The following is a 21420-nucleotide window of genomic DNA, read 5'->3' as shown; positions in this document are numbered from 1 at the left end:
AGAACAACTCCTATTTATCAACAATTCACACTAAAACCCATAGTTTTTCACTTTTAACCAATTAATCCCTAATTCCAAGTTTCATAAAAAATCACTTAACAAAACATGTTTATTTTTCAACAAAGATTCATAATCTATACACTAACATCAAAACCTATTCAAAAACATTCATGAAAAGCCCCTCAACCTTTAAAAATTTTACAAATTAACCCTTGAGCTAGCTAGACTAAGCTAAAATGAACTCAAAAACATAAAAAAAAATTTAAAAACGGGGCTTAGAATCATACCATGCAATGAATTAACCCTAGCCGAAACTTTAAGCTTCACCTCCCATGGAATTTTCTATTGAAACAAAGAAGAAATGAGGAAGATGATATCTTTTCTTAGTTTATTTTAACTTTAATTACCAATTTACTATCTTACCCTTAATAATGATAATAATAATTTCAATAAAACCTATCCATATTTGTCCAGTAACATTAAAGATGGTATAATTACTATCTTAGTCATTTAGATTTCCTTTCGATAGCCATTTAACTCTTTTAACTAATAGAATTCAACTTTTACACCTTTTACAATTTAGTCCTTTTCACCTAATTAACCATTTAAACATCAAAATTCTTAATGAAATTTTAATACAACCTAAATATAATCCTATAGACATTAAATAAATAATAAAATAATAATTCAATCGTCGAAATTGTGGTCCCAAAACCACTATTTTTGACAACACTAAAAACAGGTTGATACACTTGCAATGCATGAGAACTCAAGAAAGCCCTTAACACTAAATGAATTCATGCCACCTTTATTCAGAGATGGAGATCTTATTCTCTTTACTTGCAATCATATTGATGATGGTGGAGATTTCGAGGGTGAAGATAACTCTAACATCATGGTGTTACAAGTCAACAATCACTATAATGTACCAAAGATTAACTTTACTAATGAAAACTTGTTGTTAGGATCCACTTCTCAGAATAGGACTTTGTTCATTAATGGATACACTTCTAAACAAAAAGTGAATTGAATCTTAGTTGGTGATGGCTCAACATCAACATGTTTCAATTTTGGTCAAAATCACTAGGAAAGTATGCTAAAAACCCTCTGCGATGTGTTTGAACCATTCCAACACTTAAAAACCAATTCCAAAGTAGTTAAAATAAATTTAAAACAATTCTAGTTCAACCACATATGCATGCATACATATAAATTCTTAGTAATTCATTTTAGTCCCTACCACTTGGAACACGTTCGGCTCACCTATGTACATGTCATTCTAACCTAAAATATAATACATTCTCTCTTAACACTTGGAGATATGATGAGATATGAAGCCCACGACCTCAACTACGACCTGTCAAATGCCACTATGCCTACACGTTGAGAATAAACGTGTATGAAGACTTAGTAAGTACAAAAGGATTTAAAAATCTACTAACAATATAACTAAAATTTTCTCATTATATAAATATATACATCATATCAAATAATCACTAGAATTTATTATTTAATTAAAGTCATACTTGTATTATTTACCATTACTCAATCATTGATTTTTACTTAATATTTGATATTAGAACCCGATGTAGACTAATTGAACACTTAGGATATACAAAAATAATAAAATAATGCATTATCATGCAATTATGTAATAGTAAGCACATAGTGTGAATTTATAGCGATAAGCATTGAAGTGTAGTCTCGTAATAGTAAACACTGTAGTGCAATTCAATACGATAAGCGCGCTAGATTTCCTTTATGGCATGGCATCTATATCCTAGTAGTTCGAGACTCGTCTGCATGGGCTTTATTTTTTGGCCAAACCATTACATTTATTCATTTAACAAAAATGACATAATTTTATACTTCTCACAATTTAGTCCTTATTTCAATAATCATACTATAACTTGTATATCTTATACACATTTATCACAATAACACCATAACTTTAACATTATTTCACTTAAGCCCTCTTTCTACTTTCTACAATGTTATGACGTACCTTATTAACTTTAAGATTTAGTCATTTTTCCATTATTATTATAAATTGCCATAATTTCGTAACTTAAACTAAGATTTGTATCATCAACACTACTTTCCTCTAATAATTACTATACATAACATTACTAAACTAGTAATTAAGCTACTTAATTGACATAATTCCTAATTAGCATAGCTTAAACATAATTAAATTCTAAAATTACTACAACCAAAATTTGGGATGATGAGTTCTTCTTCTCTTCTACTCCTTAATCTTCTCTTTTCCTTTTTCTCCAATTTAATCCTCTACCTTCTTTTCTTTTCTTCAATTTCATAACAAACATATAACATTTACATGTTAAACAACCATAATCAAGTGACTTTTCTATGCTATTTAATAGAAATCAACATGTATAGCATGAAAGTTTAATCACCTCTTACCTTAACCGCTTGAAATTAAAAACCTAATTCACACTTTGTCTCTCATTTATCACATCTATGCAGAATCTTTCTTGAAACTAAGGTGCTCACTAGCCTTTTCTATTGTTTTTACTAAATAAATATCAAAGGAAATGGAGATTTTGAGCTTGGTTTTGTTCAACAATGGTGGAAGGACTTAAATTTTGATGGACAGAAATTTAGGGGTGACATTTTGGCTTGTGGAGAAACATGATAACTTTTCATATTTTCTACACATTTCTAACAAAATATCACATGATTTTTACTTAAAATGGTCAATTTTCTAATAAGTCCTCTAGCCATTCATCTTTACACTTTAACCCCTAATCATTATGTCTACAAATATCTACTTGACTAATTACCATTTTATCCTTCATCATATTTTATAATACCAAGCATGACTCATACTTTTTTAGGTAAAATTTTCTTCTTGATCCTTCTTTATTTTTCCACATTTTCCCTATATTCTCATAGTTTCATGATTTCATACTCTCACCACGACAATTTCTATACTCTTTCAATTTAGTCATTGCTTCTATTCAAGGTTTCCCGATGTAAGAAGTATTTTCTAATTTCCTATCTTGTCTAAATACTTTCTAATTTCATACTTAAAGTTCCTACTTGTTCTATTTCAAAAATCCTCCACTAATTCCTGACCCGATCCATCACTGTACCAAGCTCCGAGTTAAAACGTGTCTATTTACAATGAGAGGTGATTATCTAGCATTTTTATAAAGAATGTTACTTGCTAGTTGATAGTTTAGCTACTATCGTTACAAATCTTCCTCTTGGGTTCCATACACTAGCTATTCTCTAAATGGAATTCAATGGGCATTGGAAAGAGATTGTTTTTGGTCCGACTATTCATAGACTAGTTTTGATTTAGTTGGATCTTTTTCTTCTCTTCTTTTATAAAAAAAAATGTAATAATAGTTTATTTAATTAGACTAGATTCTATCAGGCCCACAATATGGGTGAAAGAAAATATGTTATGTTAATCTTTTTTTTTTAAATTCAATAATGAATATAGGTGGAGCGGTAATTAACTTGTATTTTAATAATGTTAACATGTGTCCTATCCTTATATTTGTAATTTATAATTCTTTTATGTAAAGATGATATAAAAACATGAAAAGATAAAATGTCACAATAATATTAATTATAATTTAAAAGAAGATATATTTATGTGATTTCATAACCACGTTAGTGTCTCAACTAAGGGTGATTATGAACACAAACCTAATAAAATGCTTAAATATAATTATTAGATAAAAACAATACAATCTAATTGCATTAATAACACTTATCTATCTATATAATATATAAAAACAAAGTTTCAGCAAATTTTAAACTAATAAAATACTCTTGATTATTTATTATATTATTAAATTAATGTCAAAACACTATTTTAATTTTATTATTAAATTTAGAATATATTTTTTTTACTAAAAGTGAAATTCCATTTGTGTTGAAGTTAAATTACACTTTTAGCTCTTAATTAAATAATACAATTTTGAGTTACACTTTTTTCATATTTCAACATTATAAAGTTAAGGCTTACTACTATTAAATATATGTATTAGTATTTAATATTTACGCTTTTCATTTAATTATGAGTTAAAAATTCATTAAAATATATTTTTTTTATTCTAAGTTTAATTATATTTTTAAGTTTTTTTGTTGTTGTGATTTCAAAATAATTAATATGTTTTAATTATTTTAAAAAATTAATAACAGTAACTACATGATATTAAAATATATTATTTAATAAAATTTAAAAAGTAAACATGTAAAATTCCCAAAATACATGTAAAACTATGGACTAGTATTATACTAAATTGGTTTTATAAATGGAAAATGGTAATATCACAATTTGTAAGTTTCAAGGGTATTGATACACTAGGGTTTTTTTCTTTTTCATATATTTTTTTAAATTTAAGATATATATTACCAAAGAGAAAACTAAAATTATTTTTGTATTGTTGTCAAGGAGAATGTGAATTCAAGTACATTCAAGCACTTTTTATCCTCCTATTAAAGAGTGAGCAAAGACTTATGAATAGTTTTAAATATTATATAAAAAAAATACTGAATAAATAAAATTCATTAAAAATATAGTTACTGACATATTCAAACTTTTTTACTTAAAAAACTATTATTTTTATTTAAAATAGTAATAAATTCCAAAAAATATCATTTACTGATAATTGTATATCACATAGAAAAGTATATATATATGAATAACCATAAAATAATAATTTCCATACAAGTGATTTTCATTTAAAGAAAAGCATATATCACTAAAAGAGTAAATCAATTAAAATTTTACATCAGCACAAAATAAATTGAATGAAAATGTATTTATTAATGTATACTTGTAATTGTAATTATAAAGAATTATAATTCCCTAGACGTGTTTAAGCGATAGAGTGTAATTATATTGGAATTCCCTATATTATGTTAGGTAGTATAAATTGTAATTATACAATTACATAATTTATATTCTTTTTAAAACTAATTACTATAAAAATTATTAATACGATGAAAGAAATTAAATGAGTAAAAAAATTGAAATCAAATCATCGTATGTAATATGTCATCTAAGATAATAGTCTATAATACAATTACTAATAAAAATAACAAGAGCAAAAAAAAAATCATATGCAATTTTATCTAATTGCTCTAGCATGTCTTATTTGTTGGGTTATTTCTTCTTTACATTTAACATAGACTCCTTAGTATCATCTGAATCTAATTTATATTATTAAAATTAACAAGATCTCGTTCTTCCTATACTATTTAAAGTATAGATTATCTTAATTCCACTTACGAATGAAATTATGAAATACGCAACATATTAATAAGAACCTTTTTATGTTATACTGAGGTGATATTAATATGAGAAATATTGTTTTAGAATGGCAAATATCTTCTCAACTACATTTCAAACTTTTTTATAATATATAAATTATTTTATAATTTACATTTTATTATAACTTTAGAATTTTTTAGAATTAAAATAATGTAATTTTTATTATAACTTCATTACAAATTGTTTTTATAATATAATTTCAGAAATTTTTATTATAATTATTCCAAACACTCGTACATGTTTATGCTTATATATAATTTTTTAGAACTTAAACTTGTATAAAATGTCTTTTAATTTGAATCATTTGTATGAGTGTTTGGAAAGCCATAGGATGACCAATGTTTGTTTGAACCGGACCGGATCAAGTAGTTGAATCAGTTGGACCGGGAATCAGTATGAACCGATTGAATTGGCTAAAAAATTGATTGAACTAGTCAAACCATATTTTTTTTTATTTTTTTAATAATTTTTTAATCTAATCGATTGAATTTGTAGATCGACAAATTAATCGCCTTACTAATTCGACAATAACCATATTATTATTCCTGATAGGTTTGTCATGTATACCCAGCTGAACCCAAGTTATCACTTCCAGTAACTCCTCCAAAGTTCGATACCCACCTGATACCTAACAAGAGAGCAAAGTAAGCACTTTTTGGTTATATTTGTTGGACAGAAAAGCTAAAGTACGTGTGAATTTGGATATTATATTTAGAAGGGTAGATGGGACTTGGTAGGGCAATAAAACAATCAGAATGGTTGGCCATTGCTTCCTTTCTTTGGTTCCTGTTGCCAATTGGTCTCACTTCCCTTACCGTTTCACCCGTTATATGTGTCTCCACATGCAACATACACTCAAGACATCATTGAAAAGCTACAGACTCATATCTGAAAAGAAAAGAAAAAAAAAAGAAGAAGAAGAAATTGATATGCGCCTCTTTCCTCATCAAGGTACTAGGAATGATACTATTAACAAGAATATAACTAAATTTTATGGTCACAAATATGAGATACATTAACCAAAACCAATAAAGTGAATAGTTGATAGGTTGATGATGAGTGATAAGTGTACCCAATAACATTCCCTCCAGCACGGTGAACAGTTTTTGAAACAATACCCATCAATATAATACTCCATCCACCATAAACAAGGTCCAAACTTCTTGCCACCTTTCCAAAAACAACACAACAGAGAAAACACTACAGCAAAACAGGTTTTTAACGGCGTTTTTTTGGTCTATAGCGGTGCTTATAAACGTCGCTAAAACTATTTGAAAAAACTCCGCTAAAAATAACGCCGCTAACATTTTGTGGCATTTATGTAAAGAAACGCCATTAAAAAACATGACCTTTAGCGGCGCTTTTCCCACAAACTCCGCTAAAGAACATGACCTTTAGTGGCGCTTTTATCACAAACGCCGTTAAAGAACATGACCTTTAACGGCACTTTTCCCACAAGCCCCTCTAAAGAACATGACCTTTACTTTTCCCACAAACGTCGCTAAAGAACATGACCTTTAGCGACGCTTTCCCATAAATGCCACTATAAATAGACCTTTAGCGGCACTTTTCTCACAAACGTCGCTAAAGAACATGACCTTTAAAAATATATATTTTAATTAAATAATATATATTTCTATGATAAATATTATATTATGTTTTATTTTGAAATTTAAACTTTAAACTATATACTTTTAAGGAAAAATAAAAATATTAATTAAATTAAATTTTCTATAAAATTTTAACTTTAAAACTAAATATAAAAATTAATGAATTTAAATTTAATACATAAACATTGATTCAATATGTAATTTAATACATAAAAAAAACACACACACACACACACACACTCACAAAGTATTACTATTTCTAAAACAAAATTCATCCTGGTGAGAAAGGAATGTCAAATCATCATCAACTCTCATTAATCAAAGGAAAAAGATCAGAAAAGAAGAAGAAACAATATACAACAGAGGGCTGGTTCAAGCTTAGATGAAGCCAAAGTATTGCAATGCCTGCATATAATTTAGAGAAGTCCTCCGCAGTGTGAGCTATCTCAAGACTGTCTCTAACCTCTATTGCCATTTGTAACCTCATCTGAATTGCTACTCAAGGAACACGCACAAGCAAAAAATTAAAAGAAATTGACAATTCTTTCAACGTTTATATTCATTTTACAAGAGAACCAAATAGAAAACCAAACAGAGAATAAAAACATGTATATATTTGGCTTCATGAGCTGAAATCACAAACAAGTTACATCAACAAAGAAGCAAAAAAATGTCCAACTAGAGAATGGATGAAAACCTATTTTCCATAAGTAATTTGTAATAATTGTAGTGCACAAAATAACAATTATTGCAGTGCATTTCTTCTCTACTTTAACCATCCTTTCCACCCCATCAAACCTAAAATTTCCCCCCTGTCCTAGGAATATATAGAACTATAAGATTCCACAGAAGATAAGCTTAAATGCTATTTTACACGTCAAAATAGCTGTTTTCAACATTTTCACAACAAAACCTACACTTCGTGAGACTTCAAAAATGAACAAGAACAAGTTCCAACAGAGTTACATATTTGAAGGATTAGACATGAAAAAAAGAAGACTCATAAAGAGATTATATACTTTTAGTCAACTATTCACTCAAGTTCATTCAAACCTATATTATATTTCTGTCTCGAATGTCATTAACACAAATGAAGGGCTGTGTTAAAGGCTGTCACTATATTGTAAACCATCATTACAGCATTATGTATAGTAGAAGAAAAGTTCCATAGAGATCAGTTCATTTTCCTGCAGTGCTATTAACCCTAACATAATCACTCAGTTTGAAACAAAATTTGCTATTAAGAATAAAGGTACACTTGAAACAACCAACTTTCTATTATTTCCCTAGACACAATTGTTACATCTTCTTATTCAGCTTAGAATAAAATTTCAGAAGAATAGGTAGGCTAAACATTCATGCAAGCAAACTTTAAAATTGAAGGTAGCAAATTCTCATTCATCTCCATTTTTAACAAAAACACAAAACTGGAATTTGGAATGATACCCTTCAAGCTCAATACTCAAAGCTTTTCAGCTGACATAAGAAACATAAAGCATAATAATAGGGTCCAAAATTGATCTAAACTTAAAAACTAAACATACCCAGATTTCAAATCTAGAAACTAATCAACATCCGATAAATTGAAAACAGAACACCTAGAGTAGCAAAAACAGTTGTAGGATTCTTTTAAATATTAGCACTAGAAACAAATTTGCACCAACATTCAAAGAGGTAATAATCCACAAGTCTACAAATTAGCTAAGGTAATTATCTTTCACCCATAGTTTTTGCCTAATAAAATTATGCTCCCAAGCAAATAAGTAATCCGATTCAAACACATAATTTCACCTAAAATTACGCTGATCATCAAACCTCGGAATACTGATATAATGACAAAAAATAAAAAAGAAGATTAAATTTTCCACATAAATCGAAACGAGGAAAAACAAAAGGAAAAAAGCACCGTTGAATCTAAAAACGTAAAATTTAAGAGCAGAATCGAAAGTAAGGAAAAGGCAAAAACAGAAAGTACCATAAAGCAGTGTAGGAAGAGAAATCAAAGGCAGAGACCATGACTACAATGGAAGCAGCAGGAAATGCACATTGATATATCCTTAGCATTAACCCACTCACCATTCCTGGACTTCCTATAGACACCTTCATCTTATTCCTTCAAGCTAAGGGCAGATATATTAGTCTGAGCACAAAGACATTAAAATACTTACATCAGCATGCAGTGAAAAAGCTTTCTCATATTGCCCATTAATAAAATAATAAGTCAAGATTATGTATATGATATTATGTATATGATATTAATACCATATTTATATAGATAAATAGAAATATAATCACCCTGTGTCATGGGCAAACAAAAATAGATCAGTCCTGGTAAAGAAGGCTATTCTTTTCTATAAATTCTCTGTATCAAACTCCACTATATCACAGGTATATTAGAGAGGGAACAGCTGAAAAGAATGTGATGTGAAAGGGAAAACGTAATGCCTCTATACACAACAAAAAAAAAAAGAAAAAAGAAAACTTATATTAAACCGAGTACGTTTACAGACTTTAAACCAACAGCTAATACAGATTTAAAAACCAATAGCTAAATATTTAAATACATTAAATATTTGAATTTAATAAGTTTTACATTTTAATAGATTATTTGCATAAAAAGTAAACAAATTCAAAGAAAGATTTGTATCTATTGCAGACAATAACTATAATATTCAAATCAAAATATTATTATACAAATTTAGAAAAAAATGAGAAAAAGGATTAAAAATCCAAACCTGCATTACCTTATATCTAAAAGGAAATCATGAACCCGTTTCTGATCCATTGATTTAAGGGCATCTTAAACAAAACAAGAACATTGATCAAGTTAACTAAATTTTTCCTCATAAACATGGCTTCATCCAAAACAAAACCTCATACCATTACAATTTGCCTTTTAAGCAGAAGCTGCTGCAACCTTCTTCCTTGGTGCTGTTTCAGTACCTATACATCACCCCCAATAAAAATTAAGAACATTTTGAAAGAAAAAAAAACCCAAAATTTCTTACAAGAACAGGAATACGCATTGGAACTAAAATCAGAAAGCAATGAGCCTAAGGACATTAGCATTTTCCTACCTTTCCTGAAACCTGTCTTGAACCTGCGAGGAACGTGGCGAAGATACCTCTATACATCGGTGATGGAGATGTTAGCCTCATCTAATTGAAACCAACATCTAGAAACACAAATAATCACACAAGTTTAAAAATCCAAAATAACCATAAGACAATGATGCTTTGAACCCTTGTGAAATTATCAAAACAAAAGACAAAGGCGATATTTGCAAAAGACCAATAAATAAAATCCCTTCTTCAATCTTCCAGCCACCAAATCAAAGGGAAAAATTTCGTTACTTCTTAATACAAATTTGTCAAAACAACATAAATGAATCATTATTTCAGAAACCTAAAAAAAGCAAAATTATAAAGCATTAATCCAAAATTAAAAGAAGGGAAAAAAGAGAGAGAAAGATTTACCTAGAATTAAAAGAAACCCTAACAGATTGAAAGAAAAGGAGTAGCTATGGTGGGTGGATTCAGTGCAGTGAAATGAAAAGGAAAAAGAAGTGTGATTGGGGTGGCGATGGAGATGAGAAGAAGAGGGAGTAACGAGCGGGTAACCAAAAATTATTTTTTGGGAGTGAGCGGGATTTTGATTTCCCCTTTTTGGTATAAAAAATAATGGTCTTTTGCGGTGTTTTCACCAAAAACACCATTATAGCTCAATTTTTTACAGCATTTTTGCCAAAAACGCCACTATAGCTCAATTTTTTGTGGCGTTTTGCCCAAAAACGCCACTATTGCTCAATTTTTATTTTTTTCATTTTTAACATATTTTTTCTATTTTTCCTTTCAAATTTTTTGGAATTTTTTTAATTTTGAATATTGAACTTTTAACTGAAATATGTACTAAAATATTAAATATTAAATTTTTAAGTTTCTAAGTTTTATTTTTTATTTTTAAATGTCAAAATTTTTGAAAATTTTTATAATTTTTAAATTAACATATAAAATACAAAAGGAAACTTTAATGAAATAAAATGGAATCAATGAATTAAAAATACAAAATGACACAACAATACAAGCATTATTCTTTTAAGTATGGTCGCATTAGTTGTTTAGATTTTTATATAAATGGCATTTAATTATATGTATACTCCTAAATTTTGATAGAGATACATCTCAAAATTATATATAAATTTTGGTTTAATGTGTAATTGTAGACGTGAAATTCTAATTGTGGTTTAAATGTATAGTTGAAACTTTAATTTTGATTTAATCATACATATTTTAAAAATAAATACACCAATATATTTTCATATTGAATAAATATAAATATTTATGTATGCAATATATAAATATAAAATGATGTTATATCAATAATTGTGTTAATAATTTACAAGAACTGGATCAAATTAAAGTTCATGTATACAATTGCACACTAAACTATTGTTCATGTATGCTTTTGGGATTTAACCCATTTTGATATATATATATATTTTAAAATAATAATTTATATTTATCTTATTTAGATTTATATTATAAAAATCTAAGATACACAAGTTAAGTAGTTCACCATATTTACCCCTAAACACTAAAAATTAAACTTTAAACCCTAAACCCCAAATATCAAACCCCAAATCCTAGCCCATAAACCCTAAATCATAGACCATAAACCTACACCCTAAACCCTAACTATATAATTACCAATCCATAACAATCATTACTTTATTTATTTATTTATTTATTTATCAATTTTTTAAATCTAACATTTAAATATATATATATGAAATGGGTTAGATTAAATATTTTTAAATATAAAAGCATTAATTGATTGTATAAAATTTCATCATTTAACAAATCTCAAGTAAACTTTAAATCTTAGACCATTTAATATATATAAAGTTTATCTATTATCTCTTAAATAATTTAAACTATAATCATAATTTTAATATATTAAAATTAATATTATCTCTTTACAATTATATAAAAATTATTTAATATATAAATTAAAAACACTAATTAATATAAACCCTAAACCCCTATCCCTATCCCCTAACCCCTATCCCCATAAACCCTAAATCATAAAATATAAACCATAAACCCATAACCATTAATCCCTAACTCCTAAACCTTAAACCCCAACCCTTAAACCATAAACCATAAACCATAAACCCTAACGATAATTAATTAATATTTTAAAATTAATACTATCTATTTTACGATTATATAAGAAATTATTTAATATATAAATTAAAAACAATCAGTCATATATCCGAAAAACTTTAAAATTATTTTAAATAATAATATTTTATTTTTTCATTTTAACAAATATTTTCTATGTTTTTACTTCCAAATTTTTCTACGTGTCATTATTTTTTTGAAGAATTTAAGTATTCAATTAAAATAAATTGTATCCTAATTAATATAAATAAACTAGTTAAATAATAAATAGACAGATAAAATGTTTTTTACGGCGTTTTCATAAAGCGCCGCTAAAGCTCGATCTATAGCGGCATTTTTCAAAAAGCGCTGCTAATGGTCGACCTATAGCGGATTTTTTCAAAAACCGTCCCTAATGGTCGACCTATAACGGCATTTTTTTAAAAACAGCCGCTAATGCTCAATCTATAGCAGCGTTTTTCAAAAAGCGCCGCTAATGCCTCTAAAGCTCAACACAAAACAATAGCGTTGTGCTAAATTTTTTTGCAGCGTTTTTCAAAAAGCGCCACTAATGCCACTAAAACTCAACACAAAACAACGGCGTTGTGCTTAATTTTTTTGTGGCGTTTTTCAAAAAGTGCCACTAATGGTCGACCTATAGCGGCATTTTTTAGAAGGCGCCGCTAATGCTCGATCTACAGCTAATGCTCGATCTATAGTGGCGTTTGGACAAAAAATGCTGTTAAAAACTTGTTTTGTTGTAGCGAAAAAAAACCATTAAGACGAACAAAAAGAAAAGATACAGGGTTGAGAGAGATGTCAGGGAGAAGATTAGGGTGTACCAATTGTTGGGCTAATTCAACAGCAACATCTGTATAACATTTCCTCTTGCCGGTTCTGCTTCCACAGAAAACACATACACTCTTGAATCTCAATTTCACAACTTCCCCTTCCATTTCCATTTCCAGAGATTCTTGTCAAGTTCCCTTGTTTGATTGATTCTTGTTAAGTTCCCTTGTTCGATTACTCTACACAAAAGATGGCTTACCAAGAAAGACAGAGAAGTGTAGGTCAAGTTCGTTAATATACTCACTCCAGCAGGAGGTACTGTGGGTAATTGATGTGAGTTGATTGTTGATTGTTTATTTGCAGCCCACCCACCCCAAGCATTCTTTTTTTAAAAAATTGACTATAACTTTAAAAATTATGAAAATAACCCATTTTCAAAAGAAAAGTGTTCCAAATAAGTCTATTAAATGTCATTCAGAAAGCAATAGGACTTTAATTTATTTTTAGCAAATTTATTTTTTCTTTGTTTCTTTTGTTGTTTGGTTTTTCAAAATGTCATTTAAAGCTGATGTTAAACAACAATAACTGTGAAATTTAAAGTCCTATTTGGTTGCTGAGAAATGCTTGGAAACTAGAAGATTAATTCGAGTATTGTAGTCAAAAGTTTTACCTATTTGGAAATTAATAAGAATTGAAATCCTAATAATCGATAGAAATCCAGAAATATAATGAAACAAATTAGGTTTAAATAAAAATAAGAAAAATAATAATTGAATAATGAAAATAAAATTATCACAATTGCTCTACATTTGGTCTTAACAACTTATCAATACATACTTATTTTGCAGTAATTAAGGTATTATTCCTTCAACTCTGGAGTAAGAACAATTGGTAAAAACATAAGAAAAATAATTATAATGATTAATGTGAAAGAACATATGCCTTAGAAAACTGACCTTATAATTTTAAAAATTAGGAAATATTTTAAAATATTTTAACTAGATACAATTTTAACTCAATTCTTAAATATTTTAAAGGTTATTTAAGGGTTATTTAAATTTAATTTCATGTGAGTAATTAATGTGAGTTGATTGTTGATTGTTTATTTACAGCCCACCCCTCCCAAAGCCCTTTTTTAGAAAACTGACTTCATAATTTTAAAATGAAAATAACCCATTTTCGAAAGAAAAGTTGTCCGAATAAGTATCAAACGTTATTCAGAAAACAATAGGCCTTTAATTTATTTTTAGCAAATTTATTTTTTCTTTGTTTCTTTTGTTGTTTGGTTTTTCAGAATGCAATTTAAAGTCGATGTTAAACAACAAAAACTGAGAAATTTAAAGTCATGTTTGGTTGTTGAGAAATTCTTGGAAATTAGAAAATTAATTCGAGTATTATATTAAAATTTTTTACCTATTTGGAAACTAACAGGAAATCAAATCCTTAATAAAATACTCATCGATAGAAATTCAAAATATAATGAAACAAATTAGGTTTAAATAAAATAAATAAAAACAATAATTGAATAATGAAAAAAAAAGTACTTTGCAAAGAGTTGTAATATTATTTGACCATGCACAATGATATATCACTCAACAGCTGCTGGATTAGTAGATATAGAACATGATCATCCTTCTTGAATTCAGGCACTTTTTTTATGACATCATTGAAAGAGAGGCATGATACTCGAGTTTGGTTCTTCAACAATGTAATAATGCTTATTGCAAGAATTGGAGTTTTGAGCACTGGTTCAAACCAAGAAATATATTATTTTGATTATTTGCCAAGTCTATCTCATGTCTGTCCTGATTGATATGAAAATCATGGATGATCCAATTCTATCGGTAGTGAGGACTTTGGTGTTGCCATAAGAAAAAACTTTGGTTCTCAACAAGATTACCTCTCAGTTTCACTTGTCTAAATCTTCCCTTAGAGTCATCAATTCCAAGTTTTAAAGTTCATTAGGTTTAGTTCAATTTATTACAATTTAATCCCTTTATCCAAAAATCAGCTTACCACATTTCTATCAACCAACCCCTTAAAATTTAGTTACCCATTACATTATTTAAGCCGAGAGAAACACAAATCATAGACATAAATTTCATAAAAATTTGAGCTTTGCAAAGAAAAGAGTTAAAGTTTGGGCTTTTAATCTAGAAAACTTAGAAAGAAGATGAGCATAAACATTCACCAGCATAATAATAGTAACATATTTGACTTTGACTTAGAAAAATCAAATTATTATTATTAATAATAGAACACTTTATAATACTAAAAAACCTTGTCATATATATGATAGTAACATATTTGACTTTGACTTAGAAACCATTACACTAATATATAATAAGCACACTTTCAATCATGAGCCCACTATTTATAGGTAAAAGGTTAAAGGATTTCCACACTTAAAAATACATGTAACACTTTTAATTTGTCTCCATTGTCAGTTTAGGGTTACAGAGTATTATAGTATAAATTAAAATATTTAACTTCAAACAGAAACTATTATTCAACTTAAATCGAGCATACAGGGCCTTAAAAATAGATTGGGAACATTGAGGGACTAATTTGAAAAAAAAGAAAAATTTCTAGAAAAATTAGAAAATTTTGGAAATAGGGGTCACACGACCATGTGGCCAAGCTGTGTGACAAAGCCAAGGCTGTGTGGCTTGAAGACATAGTCATGTACAATTCGAAGTATGGGACACATGGCTGTGTCCCAGTATACGACCGTATGTCTGCATATCCGCATCTGTTTGTATTAGAAGTGAAGCCATACGACTGTGTGGACCAACCTGCCCCTAAAAATCAAAAGACATACGGCCGTGTGAGGAGACCATGTGTGACACACGGTCGTGTGATAGCTCGTGTCTCAGGCTATGTGTCCCAAAATATACCTTCAAAAGCAAGTTTACCAAATTGTGTTTACTTGAACCACATGCATACCCATTCAAAACACATCTAAACAAGCCCAAAACATGCCAAAACATACACATATCATTCAATCTAAATGCCTATCCAATGTGCCCTCATTGGTACCACAATTCATATACCAAATCAATACAATCTCAATCTTAAAAGACTAACCTTAAACATACATCACACATACTAATTGACCATTCCATTCACATCCGAATTCTACCATGTGTCACCTACTTCGAAAGGTATGAATCAATGACCAAAGAAACAAATTTGCATAGACATTTACAAGTCAAAATCAATGACATATGTATATATATACAATTAAGCTAGGCATAAGCTTAAAACATATCATATTGACTAAATAGAATAAAAGCTCCTATTACATGCCATTTATAATCATCAACATAATAACCAAAATCTATCAAAGTAAAGGACGGATAGTATGTATGTTATCTGACTAGGTTCCAACCGGTCGAGCTTTCTGATAATCTACAAACAAAGAAAACAACTAACGTAAGCAAATAGTGCTTAGTAAGCTCGTATAAAATCTTAAACATAAACTTACCAAATAGGCTCTATTTATATAATTCATACATAATTTATTTGACATGCTTAAGAGATTATTCATTTCCTATTACAACACCTACCTCACAAGTTAGTGAGTTTAATAATGAAACATCAAACATCCATATGAAGAAACATATACTGAGAGCATATCCATATACATAACATTCATCACATCTCTAATATGTAACATTCATACCTTCAAAGATCTTACGCCAACACTTTACATTCCATCTATTATAATTTCATATCATTTTATATAATTAAGTTTATTTGTTTAAGCCTTTATTACCTATTGAACCAAATGAAGCAACATCGGATCCACAAGAGCCATGCTCACACAAAGTGTGTCTATATATGTAACTGTAAACATATCTGTAATGCTCACACGAGCTGTGAAGTGGGCCTACTCACATGAGCTATTTGGTTAAGAAAAATCAATAGCATACAACTTTTACAATTTTTACGATTTAGTCCTTTCTTCTTTAATTAACTATCAAATCATTAAAATTTTCAAACCAAACTTCAATTTACCTCTATAATAGCTCCGTAACTATTTAATAATAATATTACGAACTTGGTTTACAAAAATGAGAGCCCAATACCTCACTTTCTAAAATCACTTTACTTTAGGGATAAATCACTTGAAATTAACTATTCGTCCAATTAACAAAAATCATTAAATCAAATTTCAACATAATTCTATAATTGACTCGTAAATATTAAATAATAATATTTACGGACTTACTCGTTGGATTTCTGGCCTTGAACCCATCATTTCCCACACCACTGAAAAATGGGTTGTTACAACTCTCCTCCCTTAGAAAATTTTGTCCTCGAAATTTCTTACCTGGAATAAGTTTGGTTATTGTAAACTCATAGGCTCTTTTGTCTTCCAAGTCAAACATGTCTCCTCTAGTTTGTTCTCGTTCAATTCATAGAACTTGATGATATATCACTATAATATATATCCTCCAGAATCTAAATCACCTGTTTCAACTTTCCATCTGTTTGCGCCATAGCTTCGAGAATTTAGGATACATACAATTCAACTAGCTTTCAAACGAATAACCTGTTCTAATTGGAATAAAAAAATGAGTTATTTTCATTAGTCTGACAATAATAATCCTGATTGATTTTTCTTTTCTCAATGTCAAAGATAATACAAATACGGAATCCATCAACTCGCCTTTATATACCATCAAAAATTTCAAAAATTCGTAACAGCTCAGATAAGATTTGATATTCAACTTTGACATACTAGATATCTCAATACAAACTCTAAAATTTCACATTTTCTTCCCAGTTATCAGTAACTTTGTTTCAAGGCATTTCACAGTTTGTCACATTTGACTGATTCACCCAATCACTACAATATGCCTCTCGTAAGATGTCTTGTATAATTTTAAAATTGTTCAATACATATATTTGATTTCAGAAATATAAACTATTATCACAATCCGTACTAAAATTAGTGATATGATCATTCTGAATCTGTTCTCATTAAGCTAATAAATTCTAATATTCTCTTCACATCTCACAATTTATCTGAAGAATTAATGATATAACTCTCAACTTTGTAATAATTGACCCAACATGATTTAAGGTCATCTGAATGAAGAATTACTATAAACAATGAATTCTTTACTAGATTTAGGCTAAATTAGTACAAGAGCTTCTGTCAATAAAGTTTTCAACTTATTAACACTATGTTGTAACTTATCTAATCAAACAGCTTAAACATTCCTAAAATAGCTTCTTCATCAGCAATACAATTATCAAGAAATTCTTGTTAATTTGTTTCTTGAGATATAGCTGAAAAACTCGATTCATCATATCCATAAATGTCACAAGAGTATTAAACAATCTGAAAGGCATTACTAAAAACTCGTAGTGTTCATAATTAGTTCTGGATATTATCTCCGATACATCCATGTCTTAATCTCACAGTCGATAATAACCAGATTAGCTATCTATCCTCGAGATCACTGTATCACTTTTCAGCTAATCGAATAAATTATCAATACGAGGCAAAGAATATTTACTCATTATCGTGACTTATTCAACTATTGATAATCTATATACAATCTCATCAACTCTTCTTTCTTTTTCACAAATAGAACATGTGTGCCTCAAGGTGATACACTCGGTCGAATTAAAGCTCTACCAATTAATTCTTGCAACTAAGCTTTTAATTCTTTTAATTCAGTTGAAGTCATTCTATACAAAGCGACAACAATCCCAGAAGTCTTGGACACTAATTCTATAACAAGCTCGACTTCTCATTCTGGTAGTAAACTCAACAATTTCTTTAGATAAACATCTGTAAACTTTCAAACTATCAGTAATTGATCAACTTTCATTTCAAATACTCTAGAACTCAAAAATTAGGAACTAAAAATAAACTATAGAGTTTCAAATCAGTTTCTGTGCGGATATCACCGAAATCATATTTAAAATACAATTAAGCTTAGAAGATTCAATAAAAATCAATACCTTGTTCTGACATCTCAAATCAATCTGTTCTAACTTTAATGCACTACTACATCATGAATAATCAACTAATCCATTCCTAAGATAGCCTTAAAATTATAGACTAAATTAAAATATTATTATTTTGAAAAAAATAAAATACTCAAAAATAATATTGGCCTTGATAAACCATAAAAGTAACATGTTTTAAACCCATGCTTGGCATGTTTTTGGATGATTTATTATATAATTGAGTGAATTTGATGCTCCTAATCCTTTAATTTCATGTTTCTATACTTGGAGAGCATAGGGGAGCAAAAAGAGTAAAAAAGGGGGTCAAAATTGGACAAAATGAGCTATTTTTAGGAACCACATGGCCTGGGCATTCCTACATGAACTGAGCAATACCCGTGTGAGCCACAAGGGCTGGCCACACGGCCATGTGATAGCCTATGTCGATTTCAAACCCTATTTCCCTAACACGCGAAAAAAGCCAATTTTTAAGGTTTCTGAGCATTCTAAAGTTTATAAATACATACTAGAAGAAGACTTAAGGGAGCACGCAGAGTAGAGCACAAAAATTACCCAAAGGACGCCATCAGAATCAACTTAGAAGCAAGATCTCCTTCAGGATTGAATATCTCCAGTCAACTTCTCTAGAAGTTTTTGGGTTTCTTTATTTTTTTTGTTTTCTTAATTTTGAGATGTTTTCCTCCCAAAGTATGAACTAAATTCCCTAGATACCTAGGGAAGATGAAACCTATGATGGATCTTGTTATTTAATTTTGAATTACATGATAAATACTTGATTTCTTGATCTCAATTATGTGTGCTTATTCCATGTTTTAAAGTTTTCAGGATATTAATTCTTGATTGATGTGCTTATTTCAGTGGAGCAAAAGTCCCTACTTAAGAGTAGATCTGGCATAATTTAGTGGAGTTGCATGCAATCCTAGAAATAGAACGACATAAGTCTACCGAATTAGAGTCAAATCTAATACAAGAATCCATAGATCGAGTTAATGCGACAATAGGGGTTTTAATTAGAAAGAGATTTCAATTAATCAACCTAAAGTCAGTTATTTTTACTCTTGAAAGAGATTAATATAATTTAGGGATTTCTACGAATCAGGCAAGTGAATAAATCGTTTAATTTAGATTCAGAATAATAAGTGAAGTCTAGATGAATTCTTTCCTGGGTATTGTCTCTTTCATTGGTTCATTCGAATATTTTCTTACTTAATTCTCTATTGTGTCTTAATAATTAATTTAGATAATTTTAGATTAAAAACAATTCCTTCAATTTATCAGCTAGATAATAAAAAGATAGTAATTACTAGTACTTTTAGTTCTTGTGGGTATGATATTCCCGACTCACCATAACTATACTGCTATTCGATAGGTGCGCTTGCCTTTGTCATGATTTTAGTTAGTTAAGTGAATCATCATCAAGTTTTTGGAGCCGTTTCCAAGGACTAAAATATTAGGAACACTAGATTTTTATTAATTTAACGATTTTTACTTTTATTGCATTTTAGTTTTTATTTTTGTTTTCTAAATTCTTGTTTTGTTTAGTTCTGGTAGGTTCCTTTAGTATATGACTAGAATAGACCCGTCCGAACCTATAGTATTTGACAATGAGATTGAAAACACAGCTTGTAGAAATCGTAGAGAAGTAAGGCAGAGTCAACAGAGTATAGTGGAAGTGCAAGAAGATGTTATTAATATCACTGAGGAGATGGTTGAAAATCAGAATAATCAGCTACCTCCTATGGTTGCTAAAAATCCTATTTCTCGTACTATGTATGACTATGCCAAGCCTAATTTAACTAGGGCTAAATCGAGTATTGAGAGACCTGCTATTGTTGCAAATAACTTCGAACTGAAGCCGAGCACTATTCAGATGATCCAACAATTTGTTCAGTTCGATGGTTTGCAAGATGAAAATCCAAATACTCATTTGGCCAACTTTTTGGAATTCTACGATACTTTTAAGATAAATGATGTTTCTAACGATGCCATTTGATTATGATTGTTTTCCTTCTCATTGAGAAATAAGGCTAAATAGTGGTTGAACTCTCTACTACGAGGTTCTATCACCACATGGGAGCAAATGACTGAAAAGTTCTTATTAAAGTATTTTCCGCCTGCTAAGACAACTAAGTTGAGGAATAATATCTCCTCCTTTGTACAAATGGATTTAAAAACTCTATATGATGCATGGGAGAGGTATAAGGACTTATTGAGAAGGTACCCTCACCATGGGTTACCTTTATGGCTACAGGTTCAGACTTTCTACAATGGTTTCAACCCCTCAACTAGGTAATTGATCGATACAGCCTTCGGTGGGACTCTGAATAATAAAACTCCTGAAGTAGCTTATGAGGTTATAGAAGAGATGTCACTGAATAATTATCAGTGGCAAGTCATGAGAATGAAGCCGATGAAAGTAGCCGTTGTTTTTAACATAGATACGGTCACCATGTTGTCAAATCAGGTACAAGTTTTGAATAAAAAGATTAATGGTTTATATGGTTCTATGCAGGTACATCTGGTGATGCAGTGCGATACAAATGGAGGAGGGATG

At 29.2% G+C, this 21420-nt stretch overlaps 1 protein-coding gene, 1 long non-coding RNA gene and 1 other non-coding gene across 3 annotated transcripts; all 3 read right to left on the bottom strand.

Annotated features, from left to right (window-relative positions):
• Positions 1 to 5789: 5789 nt before the first annotated feature.
• LOC108476795 (cytokinin riboside 5'-monophosphate phosphoribohydrolase LOG5-like) lies at positions 5790 to 13048 on the bottom strand. Its single transcript, XM_053030990.1, has 5 exons — positions 12929 to 13048; positions 6387 to 6484; positions 6250 to 6280; positions 6045 to 6150; positions 5790 to 5935 (listed from the first exon to the last, which is right to left on the bottom strand). The coding sequence occupies exons 1-5, from the start codon at positions 13046 to 13048 to the stop codon at positions 5790 to 5792; spliced, it is 501 nt and encodes a 166-aa protein (XP_052886950.1).
• Positions 8909 to 10274, bottom strand: LOC128295566 (uncharacterized). The gene is made up of 4 exons (XR_008286088.1): positions 10002 to 10274; positions 9805 to 9867; positions 9669 to 9723; positions 8909 to 9064 (listed from the first exon to the last, which is right to left on the bottom strand). It is a non-coding gene; the product is annotated as an uncharacterized LOC128295566 (long non-coding RNA).
• Positions 13049 to 20994: 7946 nt separating the features above from the next.
• On the bottom strand, positions 20995 to 21101 carry LOC128295985 (small nucleolar RNA R71). Its single transcript, XR_008286533.1, has one exon. It is a non-coding gene; the product is annotated as a small nucleolar RNA R71 (small nucleolar RNA).
• Between the last annotated feature and the right edge of the window lie 319 nt (positions 21102 to 21420).

This window comes from Gossypium arboreum, chromosome 7, assembly GCF_025698485.1.
Source record: "Gossypium arboreum isolate Shixiya-1 chromosome 7, ASM2569848v2, whole genome shotgun sequence".
NCBI lineage: Eukaryota > Viridiplantae > Streptophyta > Magnoliopsida > Malvales > Malvaceae > Gossypium > Gossypium arboreum.
The sequence above is the reverse complement of the archived record's forward strand: the minus strand, read 5'-3'. Positions and strand labels throughout refer to the sequence as shown.